The following is a 14,674-nucleotide window of genomic DNA, read 5'->3' on the forward strand; positions in this document are numbered from 1 at the left end:
TCAGTTCCCAGCCCTTTCCACGTGTGCCTCCGTACCTCTGCACTTTACTTCCGCACCTTCTCTGAGTCTCATTGTGCTTTTCTCTTTCCTTCTAGTTGTATAATTTCCACTCAGCCAGCCTTCCTGTAGTTCTGGATGATGTCCATTTTGTCTTTTACTTGTATGTTTGAAGTGGTTGTGCGAGGCAGCAATTTCCGGTGTTTACCTATGCTGCCATCTTGGTTTCTCCTACATATTCTTTTTACCAGTTTCTTCTTAAAATAGTCTTGTAACATGTTTACATGTTTAGTTTACTTCATATATCGTATGTCAAATACACAATTCTAATTAGTTAAAATGAACAGTACAAAAACATAAGAAGTAAATATTACAACATTCAGATTGACCTCACTTAAGCAATAAGAAATGACAAATATTGTTCTCACATCTTTAACCCTGACTTGAATTTAGGAAATAAGAGGGGACCAGAAGAATAATTCATGGTATTTTATGAATTTGATAACACATTGTCTCTAAACTGGTGAAAGCATGATTTTTTTAGTTTATGTCAACCAAATTGTTCAAACCTGCTTTTCCAATTAAATCTCTTTCTCTGCAGCAAGAATTCTTTGAACGCCTGTATGTCATGTACACTGTTGGATATTCCATCTCCTTTGGCTCCCTGGCTGTGGCTATTCTCATCATTGGCTACTTCAGGTGAGTGATTCCCATTCTCATTGTTATCCACTGAAGACACAGAGGTCTCACAGTTTGTGTCCCCCAATATTTTTCCTAACACAAGTTTCTGAATTCAGCCTAGTGTTATTATATGACTTGACTCTGACAATTTTTTTTATGAGAAATTCAGGGTTTTGTTTAACAGCGGATTCTTTCTATATAATTACTGTATAGATAACTAGAGGCCCGATGCATGAAATTTGTGCAAGAGTAGGCCTTCCTTTCCCCGGCTGCTGGCACCAGCTTCCCTTTGGCACCCGGGACCCAGGCTTCCCTCCAGCTGCTGGCAGGCACCTGGGACCTGGGCTTCCCTCACAGCCCCAGCTTCATCCAGAAGGTCATCTGGAAGGATGTCCGGTCTAATTGGCATATTATGCTTTTATTATTATAGATTGCTATACTATAGAGAAAATGTTATATACAAATTTCAGAAACTCTGCTGTTTCACAAAATAAAATACTCCTTTATTAGGAGAGCAAATTGTGTTGACTATTTCAATAATCAAAACCTACTTATATACTGTGATGGAAATAGTTGCCATGTACACTTGGCCAAATACTGCTCACCTGTGAAGACACTCCCAAGGAAGAGTCAATCTGAGAGGACCATCTGGGCACAATGGATATAAATAGCACATTAACATTGTAATATCTAAATTTAGCTTATTCCTTTTTCTTTAAATATATTTTTATTGGTTTCAGAGAGGAAGGGAGAGAGAGGGAGAGAAAGAGGGATAGAAACATCAATGATGATTTGGCTGCCTCCTGCATGCCCACTACTGAGGATTGAGCCTGCAACCCAGGCATGTGCTCTGACTGGGAATTGAATCCTGACCTCCTGGTTCATAGGTCAATGCTCAACCACTGAGCCATGCTGGCTGGGCTAAATTTAGCTTGTTCTTATTTGACCTTCCCATTCTATGTTATGAAACAGAAAAAGAGATCATTGGATTAAAAATGTTCTTATTCCCTTACATTTGGGTACTTTGTCTCTGGAAGAGAAAGTAGTATTAGTGTGTTTATTACACAGGAAATCTGTGTTTTCTTACCGTCAAGCAATGGAGAGCTGAGCCTTTTTGAACAGATTATACCACAGTTTTCCTGAGTTGTTTTTTCCCCCCATCAAACTTGAAGAAAAACTCTTTTTGGAGTTAGCTTTCTGTACTGGAAATTAGTGTGATAAAATCTAACATACTAAGTAAGTTACTAACTTGTGTCTATGATCCTTTTATAATTCCAAAGCTTTTTATGTTAAAACTAGAGGCCTGGTGCATGAAATTCGTGCATGGGGGGCAGGGGTTCCTCAGCCCTGCTTGCACCCTCTTGCAATCTGGGATCAGGCCTAAACCGGCAGTCGGACATCCCTCTCACAATCTGGGACCTCTGGCTCCTAATTGTTCATCTGCCTGCCTGCCTGAGTGCCCCTAACCACTCTGCCTGTCTGATCGCCCCTAATAGCCTCTGCCCTAGCCCCCGCCACCACGGCTTCATCCTGAAGGATGTCCGGAAGGTCATTCGGCTGTCTGGTCTAATTAGCATATTATGCTTTTATTATTATAGATTATTATAGATGAGCTTGTTTCCTCTCCAACATGCCTAGAAAATAAAATTATGTAATGCTATCACAATCTTACATTTTCTTACAGAGAAGGTATTGAAAATGTGAAAGTTCCAGTTTTGATAATGTTTATCTCTGTTTAGTGATTCTCCATTAATCATTTATTACTTTAATATACAGTATAATAGAATGCACTAGTATAATTTAGTATAATATTTAACACTGCAAAATCTGGATGAACATGGTAGCAGATAAGGATAAATTTGAAATTAATTCCCCAAAAGTTACATTTTAGTTTTTGATCTCATTTGTTTCTATTGGAAATATATGAGAATGGGTTTCTGTCTTTGTTCATGTTTATTATATTTCCCGCTGTTTTGGGGAGGGGTTTGGGCTCATTTATATATTTTCTTTGCCCTTTTCTGTTCTTATCCAAATTTATAGCTGATTATTTTCTCTCCATAGACGATTGCATTGCACTAGGAATTATATCCACCTGCACTTATTTGCATCTTTCATGCTGAGAGCTGCAAGCATTTTCGTCAAGGACAGAGTGGTCCATGCTCACATAGGGGTCAAGGAGCTGCAGTCCCTGATGATGCAGGATGACCTACAGAATTTCATAGATGCGCCTTCTATGGACAAATCACAATATGTAAGTGTTTTCACCATTTTCTCTCATTACTGACTTATATAACATTACACGTAAGTAAAACACTCCAGTCCACTAAATATGTGTTATATTGTTTTGGCTTATCTTATCTGGGGACTTCCTAAAATAGATGACCAATTTGTATACTGATACTTCCTATTCAATTCTCTCCTCAATTCTCATGCCTAATTATTCATTCAAGAGTGTTCTGAACAGAAAGTGCAAAAAGCACATGATCGGAACGGCATTTAATGTTTGACCCATAGCAGCTGTCACCGTTTGCAAAAATAAAAAGCCCACTTGCAAACCCAGAAGCTTGGGATTTAAAAGCCCATGACATTCAGATCCTTTATTGTAGACTCAAACAGACTTCCATGGTACTTGATTTTGCTGTTAAATGTCCTGGTGTTATTTATTAAATAGAACCACCTGATATTTCAGTTAATTAGATCCTTAAAGCAACATATCTGGAAATGAAGTGTAGTTAATTGGTGCAAATTAATACCCTATCTGTATCTGCTCTTTGCCTTGTAGCTTTGTATTCCAAGCTGATTCTGATTCTAGACTGGCTTTGTGACTTGTTTTACACAATAGAAGGAAGTAGAAGTGATAATGTGCCATGTGAGGGCAGACCTGTATGTGCAAGCCTAGCCAACCGAGATCAGCTGAGCCTGGTGCAGATCAGCAGAATCATCTAGATTCATAAGATGTTTTAAATGTTTATTGTTTTAAGTCATTAACTTTTGGGGCATAAAGAAAAGACCAGAAAATAAGTAAATTTATGTAGAATAATAGATAATATATTCTTTATGCTTTCCTGTATTTTCCCAATTTTCTCTAATGATCATGGATATGTTTTTTTTTCCTTTAAAATGTAATCTGCTGCCCTAACCGGTTTGGCTCAGTGGATAGAGCATCGGCCTGCAGACTGAAAGGTCCCAGGTTCGATTCCGATCAAGGGCATGTACCTTGGTTGCCGGCACATCCCCAGTAGGGGGTGTGCAGGAGGCAGCTGATGGGTGTTTCTTTCTCATCGATGTTTCTAACTCTCTATCCCTCTCCCTTCCTCTCTGTAAAAAAAATCAATAAAATATATTTTAAAAAATAAAATTTAATCTGCTGATCATGCATATTTTTTATAAACAGGAAAAATTAAGGAAAAGTGATTTTTTTCTAAAGAAAATAATTATTTTAAAAATAGAATCAAACCTATAATCTTAAAAATGCTATGCTAAAATAATTATTTTCTAGTCTCTTTCAAAACCCTTGGCCTTCCTATGTACAAGAGATATAGATTATAAAAAGAAAAATGAAGAATTGCTTTTCAATCATCTAATGTTGTCATTCAGTACAATTAGGAGTTCTAATATGATGCAATTCTGGTTTATTTGTGACAGATTGGGTGCAAGATTGCTGTTGTGATGTTTATTTACTTCTTGGCTACAAACTACTATTGGATCTTGGTGGAAGGTCTCTACCTGCATAGTCTAATCTTTGTGGCTTTCTTTTCCGACACCAAATACCTGTGGGGTTTCACCTTGATAGGCTGGGGTAAGGAAATTACTCTTTTTCTTTTAAACTGCATTATGGATTTTAGGACTTTCTGTCATGCCTATCATTAACATTCTTTCAGCGATTTCCCTAGAAATTAACGTTCTTTCAGCGATTTCTCTTTCATTGTTCGTCAAGGAAAAGTATAAGAGCGTGTCTGTAATCCTCCCAGTGGTAACAAACTTAGCATATGGCTAGTGTTCTGAGGCCACGTTCTTAAGAAGATTTTTTGGTGGAAACATAAGAGAACCACATTGTTAGCCATACACATTTAGAACTGCTCTGTCCATAGCCTATTCAATGTCCTGAGTTAGCAATACAGTGGGGCCTTGACTTACGCGTTTAATTCGTTCTGAGACCGAGCTCGTTAAGGAGCTCGCTAAGGAGCTCGTTAACTCAAATTACTCTGTCAACTCAAAGCAAAAAATTGGCGGAGAGACGGCTGGTATCTCCAAAAACTCGTTAGTCGGGACACTCGTAAGTCAAGGCCCCACTGTAGTTCCATCCTAAAATTTTGATTTTTGAATTTTATTTTATTTTATTTTTTTTAAAAAATATATTTTATTGATTTTTTACAGAGAGGAAGGGAGAGAGATAGAGAGTTAGAAACATCGATGAGAGAGAAACATCGATCAGCCGCCTCCTGCACATCTCCCACTGGGGATGTGCCCGCAACCCAGGTACATGCCCTTGACCGGAATCGAACCTGGGACCTTTTAGTCCGCTGGCCGACGCTCTATCCACTGAGCCAAACCGGTTTCGGCTGATTTTTGAATTTTAAGCTATAATGGCTCATCATTGACTTCTTTTTCTAGGTTGTGTGATGAAAATGCCAGAAAGGAATTTATAAGATTAACTTGACTGCATGTAACTATACAAATTATAAACTAATTATGTAGACTGACCATATCTTTTAGATGGAAATAATTCAAATTAACTTATGGGATAACTAATTTAAAAAAAAGATATTCAGCTCACATTTCAAAACCGCCTCACTAGGATTAGAGGGATTATTGGACGAAGGACTAATGCAACACGCACGCCATGGAGAAAAGGACGTTGTTTGTTAAAATTAAAGAGAAATTAAAACTCGTATGTGGTTAAAATTGAGTTTCAAGATTAACAATTGCACATTGCAATTGCTATTTTAACATTTAAATTATGAAGTGCTCAGCATAGGAAAAAAATGAACTAGGTGGCTCAAGATCAAATTTGAAGGTTTTTTCCCCCCCCCCTTCCAAAATTAGAATATTTCTTGGCCCATTTTGCCTTAAAATTGTTTCAACATTAAAAAATGTGAAGTGAGGAATATTGAATTTCCTTCTAGTTAATAACCTTTAAGAAAACAAAGGGTCACCTGGACAGTGTTGCTCAGTGGTTGAGTGCCGACCTATGAACCAGTAGGTCACAGTTCTATTCCTGGTCAGGGCAGAATGCCAAGGTTGTGGGCTTGATCCCTAGTGTGGGGCGTGCAGGAGGCAGTGAATCATCTCTATCTCTTCCTTCCTATCTCTCTCTCTCCTTTTCTCTCTGAAATCAATAAAATACATTTTAAAAAAAGAAGACAAAGGGTCAACTTACTCTGACGCTTCATTTATTATGACATAATGATTGTTATGAATAAAGTTTTATTTCGGAAGGGAGCTTGTCAGCTTTAAGGCTCTCCCATCTCTTTAACTAGCAGTTACTGGAAAAAAACCAAAAAGATACATTGCATTTTTTAGGGTACTTTGAAATATTTTTGGACAGCTTTTGGTGGTTTGACTTCAAGTCAAAATTATATCTGTGTACCAACATAATTACTAGGTGTTGGCAAAAGTATTAATAGAAAATTTAACAATAAATGTAGATATTTGTCTGCATTATGTTTCTTTTTCTTTTTGGATTTCTACAGCACTGGTCACACTTGTAATAAATTCTTTTCCCTCTATTTACTTATTGGTTTGATAGCTAACTTCCTCATCAACTCTTATTTATGCTATATCAGTCAAGTCTGTCCTTCCTTATAGTCAGGACTTTGTCTCACTGAAACCCAGGAAACTAGTTAAGTCTTTTTATGAAAAAGAGAATTTTCAATGAGCTTCTATGTGAGTATGAGTTTCTTACCATTTTTTTTTTTAACAACTTTAATCTGTCCACAAAATTTTTGGCATAGGAATAACTACAGTAGATAAGCATCATTCCTTGAACTTGTTTTATCAAATGGTTTAAAGACATACATGACAGCAAGAAGGATTTATATTAAAACTCACTTTGAAAAAGCTTTTTTATGTGAAATATATGCTCACTCAATTAACCATAATCTAAAAACACTAATAACCAATCTTTATAGCATTATTATTCTAGAGTTGGTCTATCTTCTGACTCCCTCTCTTTGAAATTCTATTTTTTAAACAAGTAAATGCTCTAGCTTAGGGCATATACAGTTAAAAGAACAGTAACCTTATTTGAAGAATCTCTCTCCACTGCTCATAGTTACTATTTATTGAAGTAAATAGCTATTTGATTAGCAGACTATTTTCCATCATCTCAACACTGAGAATCTAATTTTAAAACATTTTTATTTCTTATTCATTGTTTCAAATTCCTATGAGGAAAATAATGACAAAAAACATTGCAGCTGCCTGCCAGGATCATTTGCTAGAATAATTCACAGTGAATCCAGTTTCCTACTTTCTTTCAATGAGGTAATTTGTTGGCTTCACTAGAGAAGAGAGCTTGCTTGGATTCCTTTGTTATTCATTTGGAACCAATCATTATAGCTTTCAGCTCTCCTCAGCTGGGTGTGGAGTTACATTACTTACATTGATTTTGCTGATTTTTAACAATCAGTAGGAAGGGAAGGAAGTGACAATCTAAAGAGGAGCAGATGCCACATCTGACCTTTAGTAAATTGAAGACAAATATTTAAAACTAGAGGCCTGATGCATGAAATTCGTGCACGGGGGGGGGGGCGGATGGTGTCCCTCAGCCTAGCCTGCACCCTCTCCATTCTGGGGCCCCTCTCACAATCCGGGACTGCTGGCTCCCAACCACTTGCTTGCCTGCTTGACTGCCTGATTGCCCCTAACTGCTTCTGCCTGCCAGCCTGATTGCCCCCCTAACCACTCTCCTGCCAGCCTGATCGACACCTAACTGCTCCCCTGCCAGCCTGATTGACCCACAACTGCCCTCCCCTGCCGGCCTGATCGCCCCAACTGCCCTCCCCTGCAGGCCTGGTCACCCCCAACTGCCCCCCCCTGCTGGCCTGATCGCCCACAATGGCCCTCCCCTGCCGGCCATCTTGTGGCAGCCACCTTCTGACCAAATGGGGGTGGCCATCTTTGACCACATGGGGGTGGCCATCGTGTGTGATGGTGTGATGGTCAATTTGCATATTACCTCTTTATTATATAGGATGACTGTTTTTATACATCATTATTACAAAATAAGGTATATAGAGGAGTATGGGCAAATACTGATGATGCCTGTTTCTTTCCTCCCAGCCAACCTCATTCTTCATTTTTCCCACCTCTGCCTCAGTTTCCTCATAAATGTGGCATTTTATTCTTGGTTCCATTTTGTTCTTTCAACCACACATTTAAAAAATATAGCTAGTTCTATACTTAAAAGGTGTTAGTCTTGTTTCTTTATCCTTATTGAATGTAATTTACCTCTATATCAGCAGCCATTCTTAATTATCAACTGTCAAGATAAAATGTCAGAATGTACATATTATCATAAAAAAGCACCTTTTCTGGGTATACTGTGTAGACATGTCCTCATTGCCAGGCTTGTATGTAGAATATTTTCATGTTCTGATTCTCTGAAAATAATCAGGAAAAGGCACCACATTTCCAGTTTTATTATTTCTGTGTAAGTGACTTCAATCTAGTAAACACTGTTTGATCATCCATTTGGCAGTAAATTCAATTGAAATACGGAGATATGTGTAGAGATACCACACATAAGAAGCATGCAGCGTGACCCTTTATGTTATTTTGTTTTTTGTTTGCCTGTTCTGATAATATGTGTTATATTCAAAATGCACCCACCACTGCTTGCTTCTGGCCCCAGGAACTTCAGTCCACTCCCAGTGGAGCTTACATCTCTCATATGAAAATTGGGCCAACCTTCATCCTCAGACTTTTGGGACCAAGTAACATCCCTGTATTGGCTCACTTCTCAAATGAAAATTAGAACTTATCTTGTTCACATAGTAATATTTTCCATGTCAGTTTTCCCTCTCTCCACTTTAATAGTATATTTTTATGTGTGGTGAATATAAGAAAAAAAATCTCTTCATCTTAAAAAAGCAACAACATGGTCTCTGAATTCTCTTCTGATTGCAGGGTTCCCCGCAGTATTTGTTGCAGGCTGGGCTGTGGCACGAGCAACCGTGGCTGATGCAAGGTGAGTGAAAAAGAAGAGGTAAACGTAGAAAAGCATTCAGGTGCCTGCTCTCTGTTCTCATGGTCAAACTTATTGCTATTGACGGAATTGTATCTCCCCAAAATGTATTTGTGGAAGCCCTAACCCCCAGTGTGACTGTAGATGGAGATGGGGTCCAAAGGATGTAATTCAGGCTGAATGAGGTCATAAGGGTGGGGCTCTGAGATGATAGGATTGGTGCCCTTATAAGAGGAGGCACCGGGGAGCGTCCTGCCTCCCCGTGTGCATACAGAGTATAGGTCTTGTGGGCACAGCAACAGGACAGCAGGAGAAGCCTCCACGGAATCAGACCCTGCTGACACCTGGACCTGGGACTTCCCGCCTTTAGACTGGAAGGAAGTAAATGTCTGTTGTCGAAGCCACCCAGTGTGTCAGATGTAATGGCAGCGCCAGCCGACCCATGCACTTCTGTTACATGAAACGGTGATTAAATGGCACTCCTTATAGAATTTTAAAACTGAAAAAGCCTTCCTTTGTATGTTCAATGGCGTTTAGAGTATCTTCTAAAACGAAGCCTGTTTAGTTTTTCTCCAGATGGCCAAGATGCAGAGAATTTCAAAGTCTGGCTTGGAAAGGACAGATCAGGACACTAATCAATGATATTTCACTGAACATAGCTAAAATTTTCATTTCTATGGACAAACAGTATTTGCATTCAGTTTTTTATTACATTCCTATCAATAAGAATCATCTGCATTATGGTAGCTTTTCTACTGCATTCCTATGGATAAGGATGATTTCCATTATTATCAGTGTTCTACAAGTTGTGAAGTTATAAAATTGAATTGCTTGTAAAATAAAAGTATCAGTTCCAATAATAATAAAAATAAAGTACCAGATGCACCACATTTAGAAGACTAATTTTTTTGTGGCTCTGGAAATGTGGTTTTGACTCTTGTTACTATAAAAATAATTCATCAATATTTATAACACTCTATAGCTAATGGTATGGAAATCAGGACACATTACACTTTTTTTTCCCCACTGGTTTGGGTGTTTTATGAGATTTTTTTTCTTGTCTTAAATGCTCGGGACTGGTGTTCTTTGTAAAACTTAAAATACGACTTAATTCTCACTGCCTGTTTGTTTGCCAATTTGTTCACGAAAGCTTTCTTTCCTGTCTCAGGTGCTGGGAGCTTAGTGCTGGAGACATAAAGTGGATTTATCAAGCCCCTATCTTAGCAGCTATCGGGGTAAGTGTAAAAGCCTGGACAGATTAAAAAAGAAAAAAAGAAAAGGATGCAGAATTAAGCTGCCGCTAAAACCCGGAGAAAGTTTGTCACAGTTCTAGGAAGACTAAGGAAACGGTCACAGTACAGCGGTCGCTGTTGGGGGAGTCTGGGCTGGGGCGCAGACCTTTATTCATGGCTGACACTGAGAAAGTTATCTGCTGAGATTTCTAACTTGCAAAGTGAAACAGGAAGGTGGTGATAGAGGTTCTAAAAGATTCGCCATTGGTGAAGAACAAGTACAAGATGGTACCCTCAAGAATTCTGGAAGGAGACTTAGGTAGAAAAGGCCATTTGCGTCTTCTTGGAGTATAATTATGACGGTTCTAATGTAAGGATTCTTAAGGTTTTTCCGATATTACAAAGTCCATTTAGTCTCAAAGAGCACCTTTCTGCTCACCGAGCGTTACCTTCCTGTTGCATTATTACAGGTCAGGGTTATCACAGTTTCCTTTGGTTCCTATTGTAGAACCAGCCTGTAAGGGGGGAGACGAGCCCAGGACCCCATCTCAGCACTCTGACTGCGGTGCTCTTCCCTCAGAGCTGCTCGTGTCCCGAAGCCAGGAAGGATGATGCTGATGCTAAAAACACTGCAGTGTGCTTACCGCTGCTGGCCACAGCTTTGCTGTACTAATTTTTCTAATCCTCCCCCTCACTCCAAATGAGGAAACTGCCCCAGGTCATGCTTGAGCTAGTAAGTGGTGGAGCTGGGATTCTGACTTCAGTGAGCTCCTGTATTTATAATACAATCTAAACCCTGAGACTCTAGGAAGGACTATCCTGTCCCTCATGCCTGCACCCCTCTGCAGCGGTGCCTCAGGGACCCTGTCTTCCGTTCAGTTCCTTGAACTTGTCCACTCTGTTCATTTCATTGTACACTGTACCCCCGCAAGGCTGAGATGCGCTTCCTTCTCTGCTCCTTACTTTATTTATTTATTTTTAATATTTTGATTGATTTCAGAGAGGAAGGGAGAGGGAGAGATAGAAACATCAGTGATGAGAGAGAATCACTGACCGGCTGCTTCCTGCACGCCCCACACCGGGGATTAAGCCCACAACCCAGGCATGTGGCCTGACTGGGAATTGAACCGTGACCTCCTGGTTCAGAGATGGACGTTCAACCACTGAGCCACCTAGCATAACCTACAGACCGTAATGGGGTTTTCCCTTCTCAAGATCATCACAGTGAATAATGCTTGTGGCTGGTTGTTGAATGCCCATCACATTGCAAGGTTAAGTGAACAAAAACCCTATTTTTTCTAAACTGTGTTCCTAGTGCCTAGCAAGTTTCCTGGCAAATAGTGGTCACTTAGTAAATACTTGTTGAAAAAATAAAACAGGCATACAAGTTAGATACCCTGGGAACGTAAGAGGGAAGGCGGGAGATAACAGCAGAAAGCAAGTATAATTGCAGAACTTCTGAGTCCATTTCATGCAAGCTTTTCATTTTCCTAGAGAAGGAAATGGAAGCCCAGATATCGGTCACCTGGCTAGTGTGACAAATCATATATATATATGACATTTTTCCATTGATCTTTTAGAGAGAGTGGAAGAGAGAGGGAAAGACAGAAAAACATCAGTGTGAAAGAAACACATTGATCGGTTGCCTCCTGCACGCCCGGACCAGGGCCTGGGCCTGGGAGGAGCCTGCAACCAAGGTACGTGCCCTTGACTGGAATTGAACCCGGGACCCTTTGGTCTGCAGGCTGATGCTCTATCCACTGAGCCAAACCGGCTAGGGCTATAACATATATTATTGACCATGTTCTTTTCACTTGCATTCCAAAACATGTCAAGATTGTTTCTTGTCCAATAAATTCAATGTAAATAAATAAATGAATATTGTTTATTGAATTTATGGGAAATTATCTTTCCATCTTTTTTTTTATCTTTCCATCTTTATAGCAATATTATAGTGTTTTTATATATTAACTTTAGGATCAATGGTTTGTTTTTCAGTGTTACATACTTGTAGCATGGTTTTATGTAAATATATAGTTTCCATATATGCCAGAGATTTTAAATGTAAGTTGGATCCCTATCTTAATTCTGGCTTTGGAAATTATAATAGCATAGATTCTATTAATTGGACTCTTGTATATCTGAGAGTAAAATCTGATAAAATGTGGTCAGAATTTCTGAGCAATATATGAAGCACAATGAATTTAAGAGAATCAAGGAGTTTGTAAAGGATGAGTATTTATAGGTTCTAATGGGAATAAATTCTAATAATTGAATTTTAGAGATAATCAGACTTTAGTACAAATATGGAAGGAACCACTTGATTTGGGAGTCCTAGAATCTAAACTTGTAGCACTGTTGTTTTCTGTGTTTTGCTCACATTAGGTTAAAATTATGTTAATGTGAATTAGCGTCATTAGAAAACATTAATTTTTTTATTCTGAAAATAAATCTCTCAAATATAACTTAATTATTCACCTGCAACATCTTGATGTTGATTTGAGGATGATTTTAAAATTCTTTTCTAGCCGAAACCGGTTTGGCTCAGTGGATAGAGCGTCGGCCTGAGGACTGAAAGGTCCCAGGTTCGATTCCGGTCAAGGGCATGTACCTGGGTTGCGGGCACATCCCTGGTGGGAGATGTGCAGGAGGCAGCTGATCGATGTTTCTCTCTCATCGATGTTTCTAACTCTCTATCTCTCTCCCTTCCTCTCTGTAAAAATATCAATAAAATATATATATAAAAAAATAAAATAAAATTCTTTTCTATAACATCAAAACCCGAGAGGAATCTTTGCGAATTGACAACGGAACACAGAGCTCTGTTTGGTCCTGGGCCTTACAGGGCATCATTCGAGGGAGCAGGATGATCTGCCTGAAGAGCAGGGGAAGCAGCAGGCAGGCAGCATGGTCCAGAAGTGGTCATGGTGAAACTGACAGATGCGGTGAGTCCTGACCGAGCCAGGCACTGCCCCCTGAGGACCTGCATCTACACTGGTGTCAGCCTAGAGAGAGACTGAAACAGCGGAACAGAAATGCAGTCACAGAAACTGACCAGACTTGCTCCTGAGTACTTAGAAGATGGCCTCGAAGATGCCAGTCATAAGGGGTAGAGAAAGGTTTTGGGACTTGCAGAAATATGAGATCTTGAATTTATCAGTTAAGGAAAAGAGAAAGAGGAACTCTGTCTTGTTTCCTGCATCCCGTGCTAGTCGGCTCTATCCTTTCATCCATCGCAATGTTCAGTCTTTGAACACAAAGAAGTTCAACTTATATAATTTTATAAACAACTTGAAGACAAACGTAATAATTATTGGTAATCTTACCTTCTCTTTCAGCTGAATTTTATTCTGTTTCTGAATACGGTTAGAGTTCTGGCTACCAAAATTTGGGAGACCAATGCAGTTGGGCATGACACAAGAAAGCAATACAGGTAATTCTGGGACAGGCATCCATCAGAAGAAATATTCTGGTACAATTTAGTATAAAGAAAAGGTAACAGTTGATCTGAACTGTCTCTAAAGATAAATTTATGAATGTGTATTTTTGTTTGGTTCAATTCGTGGCTTATCAGAAAAAAATATATAAATAACCTAAAAATTGCCCAATATGCTTAAATTCAGAGTACATATATTTTTTGCCGAAGCAAGCACCTCCCAAAAATCTCCTGTTGATGATCTTGGCAAACAATTTTTATTTGCATTCTTTTGTTTTGTTTTGTTTTGCTTTGTTTTTGTAGCCAAAAAAGCAAGGATTTATTAAGGAGATGGCGCCATGCCCAGAGTCACAGGTAGCTCATGCTCAGAGACTTGGCTCTTATTTCATTCTTAAAATAGTATATCATAACTGAAAAAAAAGGATTGCTATATTGTTTTTAGTCTTTCCATCAACTTTGCACCTACCATATATAAATTTTTAACTTTCATATGGACTGTTTGAACATGTCCATTATTCCATCTTTCATGAAGAAATGGGCAAATTGAGTATTTATGATCATTATCAAAATATGATAAGGGTGTGTCCATTTCTCCCAATGATAGAACAATGGAAACTATAAGTAGCCTTTCATTCTTTTTCAGAAAGCAAAACAGTGCAGTGGTGTTGGGAAGCTGCTTATTTCTCTAGTTCTGAATAAAAGTGACTTATTTCTGTAGTTCTGAATGATGTGAACTTGTGTTTTTAGTGAAAAGCTGCCTACGAGATTTGAGCAATTCTGGAGAGGACAAAGGGTGGATTATCTTAAAAACAGGGCAAACAATATTTTGAGTTTATTCATGGTGATTATTTCTCAGAATAATTGAAGAGAAAAATTTATCAAGGACTGAAATAATCTATTAAGAATGCAGAATTGATTTTTTTTACAAAAATATTTTATTGATATTTTACAGAGAGGAAGGGAGAGAGATAGAGAGTTAGAAACATCGATGAGAGAGAAACATCGATCAGCCGCCTCCTGCACATCTCCTACTGGGGATGTGCCCGCAACCCAGGTACATGCCCTCGACCGGAATCGAACCTGGGACCCTTCAGTCCGGAGGCCGATGCTCTATCCACTGAGCCAAACCGGTTTCGGCCA

General features: G+C 38.9%; 1 protein-coding gene across 1 annotated transcript in view; it reads left to right on the forward strand.

The window, feature by feature from the left end:
• The window catches only part of PTH2R (parathyroid hormone 2 receptor), a 55,941-nt gene that overhangs the window by 32,693 nt on the left and 8,574 nt on the right, over positions 1-14,674 (forward strand). The window contains exons 5-10 of the mRNA XM_059702961.1: positions 599-696; positions 2,740-2,929; positions 4,324-4,477; positions 8,809-8,869; positions 10,035-10,101; positions 13,437-13,531. Of these exons, the coding sequence (XP_059558944.1) occupies positions 599-696; positions 2,740-2,929; positions 4,324-4,477; positions 8,809-8,869; positions 10,035-10,101; positions 13,437-13,531 (665 nt within the window). The remainder of the gene's footprint in view (positions 1-598; positions 697-2,739; positions 2,930-4,323; positions 4,478-8,808; positions 8,870-10,034; positions 10,102-13,436; positions 13,532-14,674) is intronic.

Source organism: Myotis daubentonii, chromosome 7, assembly GCF_963259705.1.
Source record: "Myotis daubentonii chromosome 7, mMyoDau2.1, whole genome shotgun sequence".
Classification (NCBI taxonomy): Eukaryota; Metazoa; Chordata; class Mammalia; order Chiroptera; family Vespertilionidae; genus Myotis; species Myotis daubentonii.